Here is a 15,320-nt window from a genome sequence, read left to right on the forward strand (position 1 = left end):
GGCCATAGATCTCTTGATCTCTTACAGTTTGTATCACTGGTGTGATTTTAGACTGCGGCCTGTTCCTGTACACCTGTCCAGTGAAATGATAAGGTAGGGTTTCCAATAAAGTGTCCAGTGTGTGGAAATCAAGGACTTAATGTGTCCGAACAACATTTCCGTCTTGTTCCACCAGGCAAGAAAGACACTGCAGATAGTAAATGAACTTTATTTTCTCAAAACAAGAAAACAATTAAAAATTCATAGTGTGGCAATTCTCTCCGTTTCCACAGACCAGTGTGTGACTCGCTCCGGTGTGTGTTGCATTAAAACTCACGATGAGTTCAAGTCGGGCCTCCAGAGTCCACATACTGCACCGTCCAACGGGAACTGTTTTTTTTTCTTTTCTTTCTTTATAACAATATCAAAATAAAATATACTTGCAACCTTACGTTTTTTTTTATTCTCCTAGTCACCCTCCGTTAAATATAAAATTCTTTTTTTAACAGCTCTGTTTCCCCACATTTCTCTGTTTCTGCTGCTGCTGTTGTTTTTTTTTTTCTTTAATTTTTCTTTGTTTTTTTTTTTTACTCTGAAAGGAAACCAGGAGGTGGAATGTTTTTGCTGAAATTTCTGAACCATTGGCCATGAAGCCCTGCACTGCACTGACTGGACTTCAGTAAGAATGAGGGTCCGCATGCACTGTACACGAAAAACCGCACGAACCACGAACCACCGCTCTGTCCAATCAGAATCATGCTGAAGTACGAGGAGGGTGTGGCTCAAGCCAAGTCACAGACTTCTATTCAACATGCCTGATCGGGATGAATGAGTGGAGGAATGAGAACAGGCCGGAGACAAACGAGCTGTAAAACAATCTACAGCTCTGCGTCGCCCCCCAGTGGACACAATCAACATGGCAGCCTCTCTCCACCACCACAGAGAGAGAGAGAGAGAGATATAGAGAGAAACGTACAATCTGCACATAATGACAAACATAAGGCTTACTTACGCCTTCAGACTGAAACGGATTATGTCAGTTTATGTCTGCTCATTGGAGACGGCGTACTCGTCTCTTTCATATTTTTTCCCCCCTTTTTTTTAGTTCTTTTCTTCCTTATAACACAAGACGGCACGGTCCCCCAGGCCACACCGCGTCTGATGTCTGTAAAAATACAGAAGCATGATCTGAAGGATGACAATCATGTCTTTATGTTTGTTGCATTCACTCTCCTCGAAAACCATGCACTAGAGAATTTTATATTAAAAATAATATAAACTGTCAAAAATGGCTGTTTTTGTTTTTTTAGTTTTTTTCTTTTCCAGGTTCAGCCTCGATGAAAATAATCGTTCATTTTTTTCAGTACAGCTAACTTTGCATTCATGCAAAACAAAAAAATTAAAGAAATAAAAAGAAATAAAAAGAAATAAAATTTCTTTCATGAATTTCATACAGTACATCACCAAAAAAGAGCATCATACTGGAGCACAAAAAAGTCCTGTTGCGTTTTCAGGTTTTGATTTTTTTTCCTTTTTCTTTATCAAAATGGGAAACTGGCGATATTCATATTGTCGTCGATGGAAGTGGAATATCCTGTCGTCTGATGTGGCTTGACTGAGTAAGTACAGTACTTGTTCAGGGTTGATGTGATCTTTTCCTCCAGGTGCTTCTCTGCTTCTCTATGTCTGACTGCCAGCAAACCTCAGCCAGCTGCTGGTGGTCCACATGGCTTTTTTTTTTTTTTTTTGTGTGTGTGTGTGTGTGTGTGTGTCTTCTCATTTTCAGAGCTTGGCTTGCAGGCACGGTTTAAACGTACCCCCCCCCCCCCCCCCCCCCAAAACAAAGGAGCTCTGGATAAAGAACACTGACATCCCTTTGAATACAAACAGAACAACTAAACAGCCAAAGTGTGTGGTGCCTTTCCTCTTCTTCGTCTGTAGAACTTGATCTGTGAAAAATCAGTCCTATGTAGCGTTCCCTCTTGACATCCACGTGGTCGTCCACCTCTGAGCTCCGCCAAAGCCCTCTGGCCGACCGTCCCACCGTTTTGCTTTGCTTTGCTTTGTTTTGCGCGTGGACGTTCGGCTCCAGCGTGTCCCCCTGTGACGAATACATGTTTCTTTCCTTTTTTCTCGTCTCTCTTTTCTCATTTCTCTTTTTGGCAGAAGGAACGAGGGCCTGTTTCTCAGCCCTACCGTCCCACGGGGCTCAGAGGACGCAACATGAAGCATGCAGTGGACGCAGGGCGCGGAGTGTCCAGCCCTGATTCCTCCCCTCTGTCTCAGTTTTCCCGCTGCTGACAACTAGTCTGGTGCTGCTACGAGCGAACTTTGGAGCTCTCCACGGCGCCCTCCGGAGGCTTGCTGCTCAGGGGGGCCAGAGTAGGGTCCACCAACGAGGTGGGAGGAAAGAGCTTGTACCAGCCGATCACCATGTTGGTGAGCTCTAAATCGTCTAGAAGGATCTGGGCGGCGCCCATGAAGGATTTGTGGTCCATGCGGCCATAGTCCCCCCAGACGATTATCTGAAAGACAAGGACGGGCGTGAAGGCAGGAAGTTAAACATGGTCTCAGACCTTCATAAGTCATTAGCTTGTAAGGGCTATGGCTTGGTCACAGGCAACAATCAGCAGCCATGGGTTTCCCTAAGCTGCTAGGTGGCTACAAGAAGACAGTGAAGTGCTTTCAAGCAGTAGTTCCCTCAGTTATATATATATAATATATAATATAATTAAGAATACCAGCTGACAGGAATGGTGGAGGTCAAATTGAGTCCTCCACTGAGGCCAAGAAAACGTTCAGAGAGAACTGCTGGTGTTGTTGCTAGATAGGCAGATCAAAAGACCTCCAGATAGATTTAGCAGACTCTGAGTGGTGGTGCACTGTTCTACTGTGCAGCAACACCTGCACAAAAATGACCTTGTGAATTGCAAGGCATGCCACTTAAAGTGAAGCACACACCTGTAAAACCTTTCCCTCAGGGTTCTCCTCAAACTGCAGCTGCTGCTGGTACAGAGGATCCAGCGTTTTCCTCGCCAGTCGTGTCTTCTTCTTGTTGATGCATTTCCCGTTGTCCAGTAAGTAGACTTTAACATAGGGTGCTGCGGCAAAGGACACTGGTATTTAAAGCTCAGACAAAAAATCAAGACATGCTTTATTTATTGTATATTGAAGAACTCGACTCTGGCTTCGGGCAGTTGATTGAAATGCTCTGAATTGTCTAAGTTAAAAAGAATTGCATGTGAAGGATCACCTGGCGTCTGCTTGTTTCCTGGTTTGCCCACCAGTCCTCTGGCCCGGATCACCTCCACATCCAGCCGCTCCTTTCTGTGCACCATGCCGATCTGGATGTCGCCTGTGAAAGAAAATACACACAGCCAAACCGTTAGAGCCCAGGCAACAGGAGTCAGCTGCTAAAAAAAAAAAAGGATTCAGTAACAGCTCTGGTCAGGGACCGGATTCTATTAAGCTGCTATGAAAGAGAAAGTCGTGACGTTTTACCCATTGGAGGTGTGGCCAGCGTCTGTCTGCCGGCAAGCTGGGCCGGGCCTAAACCGTCCAAAAACTCTGTGAACTGGCTGTCTGTGGAGATCTTTACACCAGGGAAGATGAGACTATGGAGAGAACAGAGAGGAAAATACTCTCGGGGGTGGGCAAGCAGTAATGGCTTTGGGCATCATTCAACAGTATCTTCCTAAGAATTGTCCTAACAGAAGGTCTTCGTCAGAAGACAGCTCTGCTCTTATAATATTTGATTTGCTTAAAACTTGACGGGAAAAGTGTCAGTAAAATGCATAGAAACAATTAAACAATGCAAAAAGGAAAACAACCCATATAAGCTATGAAATCATATGACTGCTTCCATATTTGTTCTCCTGGCCGACATTAGCTAAAGTAGCTCGGGCTCGGCAAGCTGCCACTGTTGGGCCCTTGAGCAAGGCCCTTCACCCTCTCTGCGCCCCGGGTGCTGGAGTTGGCTGCCCACCGCTCTGGGTGTGTGTGTGTGTGCGCTTACTGCCCCTAGTTTACTAGTGTGTGTATGTGTGTTCACTACCACAGATGGGTTAAATGCGGAGGACACATTTCGTTGCCCCTTAACCTTAGCTGAGAGCATTCAAAAGAAGAGGTGTCCACAAGCTGATGCTTACTTTCCAGGCTTGGGTTTCTCTCCTTCCTCGGCCACCTCTCTGCTGGGCTGCCTGGTCATCCTGCTCTTCATCTCAATGGCCAAACCCGTCTCTACGCTCCTCTGGATGGCCAGGCGCACCGGCTTCTTCTTCTTTCCTTCCTCTGCAGAGAGAGAGAGAGAGAGAGAGAGAGAGAAACAAATGAGAGAGAGGGAATTAGAAAAGTCTAGACAAATGCAAATGCAGCTTTCAGCACAAACAGTAAGACCAACAAGGACATGTAGGCACCCCTGATGTGCTTCACACTAGTATTTACTAGTATTTAGAAGTCCTTGGCTATACAGTACTGTGGCACAAGTGTTTGCCTCTGTTTTCGCTTATTCGTTGCGCCGAATGGTTTCTGATACTTAAACTGACAAGAAGAAAAAACAGGGAAAGCAAAAAGGAAGTTAATTAAATGATCATTTAATGTAGTTAAAGGATGTAAAGTCTTGCTACACTTGCGTGAAAAAAGTCCACTGAAACATACTGCCACCTTTAGCAGCAACAATTGCAACCTATAGTTAGAGATCGTGGAGGAAATGTTGCCCTTTCTTCTTTTGGGCAATTACTTTTTCACGCAGGACCTATTGATCATAGCTTACTTTCTCCCCTCATTAAATAACTGATCATGTCAAAGCTGCGTTTGGTTGTTTGTGTCATCTATGAAAACAGCTTGTCTTATCTGAAAACAATTAAGTGTGAAAAAAGGCAAGAATAGAAGAAATGGGGGCAAAAACTTGTACACTGATGTCTAGTTCTTTATTGAGTGCATAAATGGGCAGGAAATTGAATCGTGCCACGTTAAACAAAAGCTGTGCAAATGACTACACTGCTGTACATTCTGTTTTACTGTATTTTACTGTAAATGTTATTTCTTGTACACATTAAAACTGTTCATCTTATGATCTCATCACGTATTAGACCACGTTTAATTCCTGTCCTGGGGGTCTTTCCTGCTCAGATTCACCATTTAGTTGGCAGGTTTAGTTTAGTCAGTCTGCCTACCCACCCCTGTATCAGACTGCTGAGCACTTTCCGATTCATGTTTCTCGACTGGTTGCAGTTACTCGGTTCGGCCAGTAGACTGCAGTGTTACTGTGCACAGTGTTCTGTCATTATCCCTGTGTCTGTGAGTGAGAAGCTCTTCCGTCTGAGGCTAAGCTTGGATCCCTCCCTCCATACGCCTCATACCGCTCACGCCAGCATGCGGCAAACACGTCACCCCTTCTACCTAATCAACACGCCGGTCATGTTGGCCTGTCTTTGTCTGGCTGGAGTACTCAGGCCTGAGGGATGCTCAGTATAGCATTTTACATTTACTGTGATACTGCAATAAATCATCTACAGCTTCATAGAATTCCATCGATTTAATTCTAATCACAAAACACCTGCACAGTCTTACAGTCCGCTGGTCTCCCTGGATCACAGAAAGTCTACAGAGTCCTGTCTATAGAGAACAGTGAGTCACACAGTGCCAGAAACCACATAAGCGAGTCCATAAGAGATTACTGAACAGTGTATTACTTAGTAACTACAGGGACTTCTGTACAATCTGGTGGGGCTATTCTCTAGTAATAGAAGTTTGTAATAACACTTTTGGACCACCGGCTTTTAAAGGGGTTAAACCAAAGGGGGTATAATAATAGAGCGAGTTTGCTTTATTGAGTAAGGTCCATTATCACGGTAAAGCTCAATCAGGGTTATTAAGAGGTAAACAGTATGACAGGTGTAAATTCTACTGTAGCTACTAAGACTTCATTATTAGTGACGGGGCTAGTTAAAAATAAAGCCAGACTCCACCCATTTTCTCTCCTTGTTGTGATGGCAGCCCTCATTAGCACTGAGGTCAGGTCATTATTTGGGCAGTGATGGGCAGTGTGTAACACATGGATCCTGCGGTCACGTTTTACAAGAGAAAACACAATCTAAAGCAAATTCAATGCAGAAATCAGAATTTAGATCTACAGCTTTAGATCAACTCTAGAGTTAGGTGTGGGTTCTAGCATTAGTGTTCAGGCTGACCATTAGGTGATAGCTCTAGCAATAGTTTTTTAGTTCCAGATTCTAGGTGCTAGTTCTAGGATTATTATCCAGTCTGGGTTACAGGGTTACAGTGTTACTTTGTGCATTAGTTTCTGTTCTGGAGATTAAGCGTTGGTTCCCATGTTAATTCTGAGGTCTTGAGTTAGTTTCATCATTAGGTGGTATTTCTAGAGTTAGATGTTACATTATGGTGCAGTTTTCAGTTCTACCATTAATTTTAGATTTAGTTTTCAGTTCTAGAGTTAAGTAATAGTAATAGCATTAGATCGCTCTAGAGTTAGGTGTAAGGTGTAAGTTCTATAATTAGTTTTTTAGATATAGCATTAGGTGTTAGTTCTAACATTGAGTGTTACTTCTAACACTGGTTTCAGTTCTAGAGTTACACATTTTAGCATGATGTTAATTCTTGCATTAGATGTTAGTTCTAGGGTTAGTGTTTAAGTTTAGTATGCATTTTAGTTTAAGATGTTGGTTGGTTGGCTAGTGTTACATATTAGTCCTAGAGTTAGATTTTAGTTCTAGAATTGGTTTTTAGTTCTGTCATTAGTTTTAAGTTCTAGAGTTAGATGTTAGTTCTAGTATTAGTTTTTAGTTCTAACATTAGTTTTCAGTTTCAGAGTTAAATGCTAGTTCTAGTTTTAGTTTTCGGTTCTAACATTATTTTTCAGTTCTAATATTATTTTTCAGTTCTAATATTATTTTTCAGTTCTATAGTTAGATGTTAGTTCTAGTATTAGTTTTCCGTTTGGAGTTAGATGTTTTTTCTAGTATTAGTTTTCAGTTTTAGAGTTAGATGTTAGTTCTAGTATTAGTTTTCAATTCTATAGTTAGATGTTAGTTCTAGTATTAGTTTTCAGTTTTAGAGTTAGATGTTAGTTCTAGTATTAGTTTTCAGTTTCAGAGTTAGATGTTAGTTCTAATTTTAGTTTTCGGTTCTAACATTATTTTTCAGTTCTAATATTATTTTCCATTCAGAGTTAGATGTTAGTTCTAGTTTTAGTTTTTCAGTTCTAATATTATTTTCCGTTTGGAGTTAGATGTTAGTTCTAGTTTTAGTTTTTCAGTTCTAATATTATTTTCCGTTTGGAGTTAGATGTTTGTTCTAGTATTAGTTTTCAGTTCCAGAGTTAGATGTTAGTTCTAATTTTAGTTTTCGGTTCTAACATTATTTTTCAGTTCTAATATTATTTTCCTTTCAGAGTTAGATGTTAGTTCTAGTTTTAGTTTTCGGTTCTAACATTATTTTTTAGTTCTAAAATTAGTTTTCAGTTTCAAAGTTAGATGTTAGTTCTACTTTGAGTTTTCGGTTCTAAAATTAGTTTTCAGTTCTAGAGTTAGATGTTAGTTCTAGTCTTAGTTTTCAGTTCTAGAGTTAGATGTTAGTTCTAGTATTAGTTCTAGTATTAGTTTTCAGTTCTAACATTGGGTGTTACTTCTTGCATTACTTTCCGGTTCTAGGATACATTTTCAGTTCTAGAGTCAGGTGTCAGTTTCAGCATTAGCAATTCTACTCTTAGTTTCTAGTTCTCATAATGGTTGCTAGTGCTGTTTTTTGTAAGAGTGCATATACTAGTGTGTACCGGTCAGCATACAGACCATATGTGTGTGTGTTCTTACCTCCGCTGGCCTCATCGAATGAGTTCATGCAGGGGAAGTAGACAGCCAGAGCCTCAAAGGAGGCGGACAGGCTGAGTTTGCTCTGCGAGCGCTGCATGCGCATGCCAGGGGGTGCTGCACTGCCATCCTGACCCTGCCTACCCATCCTGACGACCCTCACACGCACCAGGAACCACAGGAACCGCACACACACACGCAGCTGCGCTAAGAGTGAAGATTCGGTGTTTGTTCAGTACAGCCGCTAATCGCCTCTAATGTTGTCTCCAAAATCCTCCCATCCAGGTGTTCATCTGGTAGCTGATGAGACAGGTATCTCAGAATGGTTGTGCATGCGTGTGTGTGTGTGTGTGTGTAAGAGAGTGCTCTAGTCCTCTACAGTTGCCTCCAAAAACGGCTTAGCCAGGTGTTCTTCTGTAGCTTTAGACCAGTGATGCTGCAGAGAGGATGCAGACAGGGTGAGTGTCTGTGAGAGAGTGAGAGTGTCTGCTGCTGTCTGAGCCTCGCGTTCCTCTGCACTGCCCCTTTCCTCGACTTTCAGAAAGGAGGGGGTGGAGACGGAGTGTGTGTACGAAGCAGCAGCCAATCAAAAGCCGTGGAGGTGAGAGCTGATTCGAATGGCGCTTCAGGATACAAAGCTCTACCCAGAGATATGGTTCTATACATACACACACACACACACACACACACACACACACACACACACACTCACACACACAGGGCTGGGCAGTGTTTTAAAAAAAATATATATATATACTGAAGCATGGCTGATACCTTGACAATATTCCTGCCTATGCCTTCTTTAAAATGGCAGACTGGATGGGGATGTGGTTTAACACAGTAGTGCTGGAGGTCTGTATGAACTGACTGCAGTGATTATAAGACCTCCTCACAAGGGCGGGACAATAATGAGGCCATTTTTCTGGTGCTCAGTTCTAAACACGCTGGTTTCAACACAAACTTTTTAGCTTTTTGGATTCTGAAGTTAAAGTTAGTGTTAAGTTTAGGTTTAGCTTTGGTTTAAGGTTAAGGTTGGGTTTAGGTTTAGGGTTAGAGCAGGTGTAGATGTATGTTAGGGTTGGTATGGTTAGAGGTGGGTTAGTATTAGCTATGAATTAGGGCTTAGAGTTATGGTTAGAGTAGGTTATGGACAAGTTTAGATCTGAGTTAGGGTTAGTACAGTTATATTTAGAGTTAGGCTTATAGACAAGTTTAGATCTGAGTTAGGGTTAGTACGGTTATATTTGGAGTTAGGCTTATGGACAAGTTTAGATCTGAGTTAGGGTTAGTACGGTTATAGTTAGAGTTAGGCTTATGGACAAGTTTAGATCTGAGTTAGGGTTAGTAGGGTTATAGTTAGAGTTAGGCTTATGGACAAGTTTAGATCTGAGTTAGGGTTAGTAGGGTTATGGCTAGAGTTAGGCTTATGGACAAGTTTAGATCTGAATTAGGGTTTGTAGGGTTATGATTAAAGTTAGGCTTATAGACAAGTTTAGATCTGAGTTAGGGTTAGTAGGGTTATGGTTAGAGTTCAGCTTATAGACAAGTTTAGATCTGAGTTAGGGTTTGTAGGGTTATGATTAAAGTTAGGCTTATAGACAAGTTTAGATCTGAGTTAGGGTTAGTATGGTTATATTTAGAGTTAGGCTTATGGACAAGTTTAGATCTGAGTTAGGGTTAGTACGGTTATAGTTAGAGTTAAGCTTATAGACAAGTTTAGATCTGAGTTAGGGTTTGTAGGGTTATGGTTAGAGTTAAGCTTATAGACAAGTTTAGATCTGAGTTAGGGTTTGTAGGGTTATAGTTAGAGTTAAGCTTATAGACAAGTTTAGATCTGAGTTAGGGTTAGTTAGAGTTATGAGCATTACGGTTAGGGTACAGTGTAGGTTAGGGTAAGAAGGGTTAGGTTTAGATTAGGTATGTCTTTGAGTGTGGGTTCAGAGAAAAAAGCAAAATGAAGGATTTGGGATCTTTAACGTGACAAACACAGTCATTTTGTTGGTCTGAATGCAGCAAGTGCATCACACTGCAGCAGACCCTAACACACTCCAGCTCGATACACAGTGTGGAGTTCTTCAGCACATGATCCAGGAGTGACTCACTCTGGCTACTGCCTGCTCCTGACCGCAACGTTACGCACACAAACCCAAACACTGCACTCACAACTGGGACGAAATTCACTTTTACTCTTACGTGAATGATTATGATTTCTATTTCTAGATCCGTTGTTCCTATTTCAAGAACAAGGGTTTATTATTTATTATACGGCCATATAGTTTAAATGACCCCTGTTTAAATGACATCTACATATTGAAACTACATATTAAAGAACATACCTGTTTTAATTACTCATTCAGTTACATACCTGTTTAAAGTACAGATTAAATTACATACCTGTTTAAGTGACATATTACCAGGCACAAGCATGGCCCAAACGTTTGCATACGGCTGTATTGACCCTGTTGGAAGAAGGTTCGTCATGATACTAGTTTTCTGATTGTGTACCACAGAACTCCAAGCATGACTTTAAAATGTAATTCAAACTAATTATTAAATGTAATAAATAGTTTAAATAATTAATAAAAAAAAATAATAATCAAATGATAATACAATAAAATTTATTAATAATTAAGTAATAATTAATTCATATATATGTATATATATTATATATGGTGTGGTGCAACAGATAGCACCACTACCTGCCAGTGAGCTACCACACCATGTGGGAGACAGGTGTTCGATTCCTGGTCTAGGTGACTGTGCTGTGCTACACCAATAAGAGTCCTTGGGCCAGACTCCTAACACTACATTGGCCCACCTCTGTAATACAAGTAACCTAGCTAAATGCCATAAATGTAAATGTAAACAAATGAGTATTCTGACAGCAAAACACCTGTTAGCTCATTTTAATACAATACTGAAAGTTGTGGAGGTATTAAAAGTTAGGCATGTTTGCAAAACTACAGTTCTGAAAAGGTTCAGAACCTTTAATACAAAACCTCGTCTCTCCTAAGCGCCAACTTTCCCAAATCTTTCGTTAATGAAACAGAATTTCATTCCCGGTCATTCTGAATCATTCCTTTCAGTCCATTCATCACGAAACTTTCAGTGTAAAGAGCTACAGTTTTGAGTTTTGATCCGGCATCCGATCAGTGGCATTCAAACCATGTTCCCAGCTGAGCTGTTATTTTAGCAGCTAATACTGATGCATGGACAACGAGTGTGACTGTGACAGCAACAGCGCAGTAAGCAGAGCCAGCACTAACACAGCAGTCATGTCCATTACACACAGTAATATCGCTCTGTACAGCCTGACGACACGAGGTTGACAAACGTTACACCGTTACACACATCCAGACTGTTGGCAGTCTACTTCAATTTTCAAAGGAAACGTCGCCAATCAGCCAAGTCATGTTTAATGTTACAAAGTTTACTAATGTACTGTGTTACAGTGGAGAAACAGGGCTAATGTAGCTTAGAAGTAATGCAACCTTCTATTTTAGCAATCTTTAATAGACTAGCGGATGTAGATTCTGATACTGTGTGAATCACTGTTCTCTAGTAACACGGACTAAAGTACAGACAGGCTTCAATTCAGACTGCTGCAACAGTTTCCATCTACACTCTTAAAAAAAGGATTCTTCAAGATTTCTTTAGTAGAGTCAATGGTTGTACTGGAGGCTATATTCAGACTGGCGGAATGTAAAAACGGACCAATATAGTGACAAAAATGGCTCAGTTGGCTTTTTCAATACAACATCCTGGAGAAACACTATCCACGTGATCGCCAGAAGTGAAAACCGACAAATAATAATACTATTAATAATAATTGTCCAATACTTGTTAGCCTTATAGCTACACTGTAAAACTAAAGAACCTGCCCTGGCTGATGGACTGCATCTGAAGGAATGTGAAAATGGTGCATATTTAATTTGTTGCCAAAACTCCTCCTTACTGGAATGAAAAGCAATGTATTTCCCTCTGGCTAATCACATTCCCTGGTTATCTGAGAACAGAACAGACAGACAGACAAGAAGACTATGTTTGTTCTTGTGCGCCACACAAGAGAGAAACTGGACTCAAGCCCAAGTTCACACCATTGGCAGTGAAACATAAAGACGCCTGGAATTTAGCCTGGCTTGAAGACTTCTTCTACCAAATCTGCTTGTTTTCTTTACTTTGCACCCCAGAAACCATCTTCTTAAGATGAAAGGAAGCCTGTGAAGTGTCTTACTTCGTAGAAAATGATATCGTGTAAAGTGAAAAGATGTAAAAGTTATTATAGTTAATATGTCTTATCACTGTAAGAAAATAAACAGATTGTGCAAATGATTTCTAGACTTTTTTTTTGTTATTTCTTTAGGTCATAAAAAGAAAGAAACTGTAGAGGTAGATAATTTTCTTTCACAATGCTTGAAACAAGTGAAATTATCTGCTGAAACAATAACACAAATCATCATAATCATAATAATAATTTATATAAATAATGCAATTTTTTACACTTCATTTTTTTCTTTTTTATTCCTATATGTTTCTCAATTCCGATTGTTTTTAAAATTGTAATGAGGAAATGGCTACAAATAAGTTAAATTATTTTTTCCATCTTATAATGAGGGTATTAAATATGAAATATTTAATTTAATTTAAGATTATTTTAATTTTATATTGAATATATTTGATATTATTTGAATATATTATATATTTATTTGTATCCCTGCCAGAAAGTCTGTGAACTCACTGCAAACACTGCCCTTATTACCTTAGCCTTGTGGCTCTCAAACAATATATATATATATATATATATATACAAACTTTATATAACTCTTCCATGCTGTGTTTCTGTTGTTTTTGTAGATATAGCCTTAACGGTTCACGCTAAAAAAAAGACGAGCTACGCTGACAAGTACAAACACCACAGCCTATAAAAAAAGAAATGCATCCATTCATTTGGCAAATGCTCCTTTATAGCCCAGATGTTTTCTAGGTTTATTGTTCAGTCTCTTAGCAATCTCAGTGATGTAAATATGGTGCTGAAATGTCACTGTGCCCCTCGTAACCTTACACTGATGTCCTAAATCCTTAAAAGAGCAGACAGGGACGGAGAGTGATGCGCCTGTTTATCTTCATCTCCATACCTGACCACTTAGCCACTTAGCAAAGGAGACAGAACTGCTGGTTAATCCAGAGAGAAGAGCTTTAAAGCAGCGACTAGGAAGAGGTGTTAATAACTCTGCCCGTTTACTCTGAGCTTTACAGACTGCTGCATGATGACTAACAGGTGGGAGAGGAGGCGAGCACGCATGTGAGAGAAAGAGAGAGAGAAAATGAACATGGATTTAATCAAGATAAATAAAACACTTAACAATATTTTAGACCTTTTATTTCATTTGAAATTAATTAAATGTAAGAAATGAATGATATCACATACTGCAATTTAATGACCCACACCTGGACGCTTTATTATGCTACTGCTTCATTTCATATTGTGATTAATTGCTGCTACTTTTTTAATTTCTCTGCTTTCCCACTTTTCCTGTCCTTCCTATTTATGTCCACCATCTTATATTTTAGATTTTATTATTATTATTATTTTATTTATTCAATAATTGCTCTTTGGGTGTAACTGGGACCTTGAGATCTGCATTTCGGTCCACCCCATGTACCACATGCGATGTGAAAGACAGTTAAGTCTCTTTGAATCCTTGAATCCTCTTTAAATTTTGTCTGGCGAGACCCTGCACATACCTCTACACCGTGAATAGTTTTGAAAATAGGTTTAAAAAATAGTCAAAACGCTGTTTTTGATGATCAGACATCAGATATGGATATTCATATCCATCTGGTATGATCCATTTTTGTTGTGGAGCTTTTAGAGGCATTAAACCGCCACTGTGATCAATTCTGACTCTGTTTACATCTCGACCATTAAGTTATGCAGGTTGTGGGATTATTTAGATGCGATTAACACCTAAATATCTAAAAAAAGATCCCACCTTTATTCCAAATAAGGTCAGTCTACATCCAGTGGCCATAATGGTGTGCGGTGCTTGAACCCCTGCGACACTCAACTTGACTTCATGAACGCTTCTCAATGCTTTCCTATCCATTAGAACCTACAGAAGAAGGAAATCTGACTCTTAGTAATAAATGTAAGCTGCTGCAAAGCTCTGCTGGCAGTGGACCCCCCACCTTTCCAAAAGTCCAACCCCATCAAATCTACACCAAAGCTTTGTCAGTTTGCGTGTGAGATGTGATATGAAGACAAAAAAAATGCCCTTTCCAGTTATAGGCTCTTCTCTCTGCTGTATTCAAGCAAGACCAGCAGTCAACTCTTTAATGAAGAGACTTTGGCTTCTGTCATTCTACAGCAGAGCCCTACCTACCAAAAGTCCTCACTGGTGTAGTAGTACACGTACGCAGGCTACATTTGGATATTCCTTTTTTTTTCTTTTCTCGAGGTCTTGACATTAAGCGCTGCAGTATAACAACATACTGACACAGCCTAACACGCTGTGGGATTATTTATGGTCACATGACGTCCATAGCCAGTCCATCCTCCTACGAACTGGGTGGCTGTGTGTGAGAGCCAGCCGGGAGGAGAGTATTTTTAGCTAAGTGTGACTGATGCACAGCCATGGAGAGAGGAACATCTTTAGATGTGTGTGAAGTCAGAATGCACAGCAGGACAGTTTCTCCAAGTCAGTGAAAAACACAGAATATGGAGTGAAGTGTACGCAGAAGAATGACTCATTGCTGCGCCTACTATGCTCATTTACCACTACATGAATACTTCTGCGGCTATTCTGAGTGCATCCTTAACAGTATAGGATCCTGATGATCAACCTAAAAAGGACTGAGAGGGACAAATCTCGGAGTATTATTCGTTTATTTACAGTAACGTGAAAAAGTACGTCCTCAATGTTTAAAAAAAAACTTCCTTATTTAACCACTAAATGATTTCACATCCTCAAAACACAAAATGTAATAAAAGAGAGGGCGTACAGCTATCAGATTTTTTACTAAGGGAAAATATTTATACCCATCCCATCTAAAGAACTGCCTGTGCCAACCTTGAGCAGCGACAACGGCAACCAAACGCTTCCTATTACTTCAACTTCAACCTCAAATAAGTGATCCAGCCGCAATATTTCAATAAATATACTAAACAATTATTTTAATATATAACTTCATCACTTCAAAACCTTCCTTTTGTCCATTCTGAGCCATTCAGAGGTAGACCTGCTCTTAAGCTTCAGGCCACTGACTTGCATAACCCATTTTACTTTGAGTTCAGATCATGAAGAGCACAATTCATGAATAATTCTGGCAAGCTGACCAGGCCCTGAAGCAGCAAAGCATCCAAACTCCACACTGCCACCACCATGTCTGACTGTAGGTATGACGTTCTTATTGGGGAAGGACAGTGTTTGCATGAGACCTCTGGTGTGTTTTGACTCGTCACACCATCATTCCACACATGAAGCTTTAAACTTTTGGCTGGTGAGTGTGAGGTGA

At 40.3% G+C, this 15,320-nt stretch overlaps 1 protein-coding gene across 9 annotated transcripts in view; it reads right to left on the reverse strand.

The window, feature by feature from the left end:
* Positions 1 to 1,816: 1,816 nt before the first annotated feature.
* Positions 1,817 to 15,320, reverse strand: part of rims2b (regulating synaptic membrane exocytosis 2b) — a 151,009-nt gene continuing 137,505 nt past the window's right edge. For 8 of the 9 annotated variants that reach the window (XM_072675652.1, XM_072675648.1, XM_072675653.1 and 5 more), the window contains 5 exons: positions 4,128 to 4,269; positions 3,481 to 3,593; positions 3,233 to 3,334; positions 2,941 to 3,080; positions 1,817 to 2,504 (listed from right to left, as the gene is read on the reverse strand). In XM_072675652.1, the coding sequence (XP_072531753.1) occupies positions 2,298 to 2,504; positions 2,941 to 3,080; positions 3,233 to 3,334; positions 3,481 to 3,593; positions 4,128 to 4,269 (704 nt within the window). In that variant the 3' untranslated portion in view covers positions 1,817 to 2,297. Of the gene's footprint in view, positions 2,505 to 2,940; positions 3,081 to 3,232; positions 3,335 to 3,480; positions 3,594 to 4,127; positions 4,270 to 7,808; positions 8,306 to 15,320 lie in introns of those variants that run through there. The other variant, XM_072675655.1, reaches the window with a different exon arrangement.

This window comes from Salminus brasiliensis, chromosome 3, assembly GCF_030463535.1.
Source record: "Salminus brasiliensis chromosome 3, fSalBra1.hap2, whole genome shotgun sequence".
In the NCBI taxonomy this organism is placed as follows: domain Eukaryota; kingdom Metazoa; phylum Chordata; class Actinopteri; order Characiformes; family Bryconidae; genus Salminus; species Salminus brasiliensis.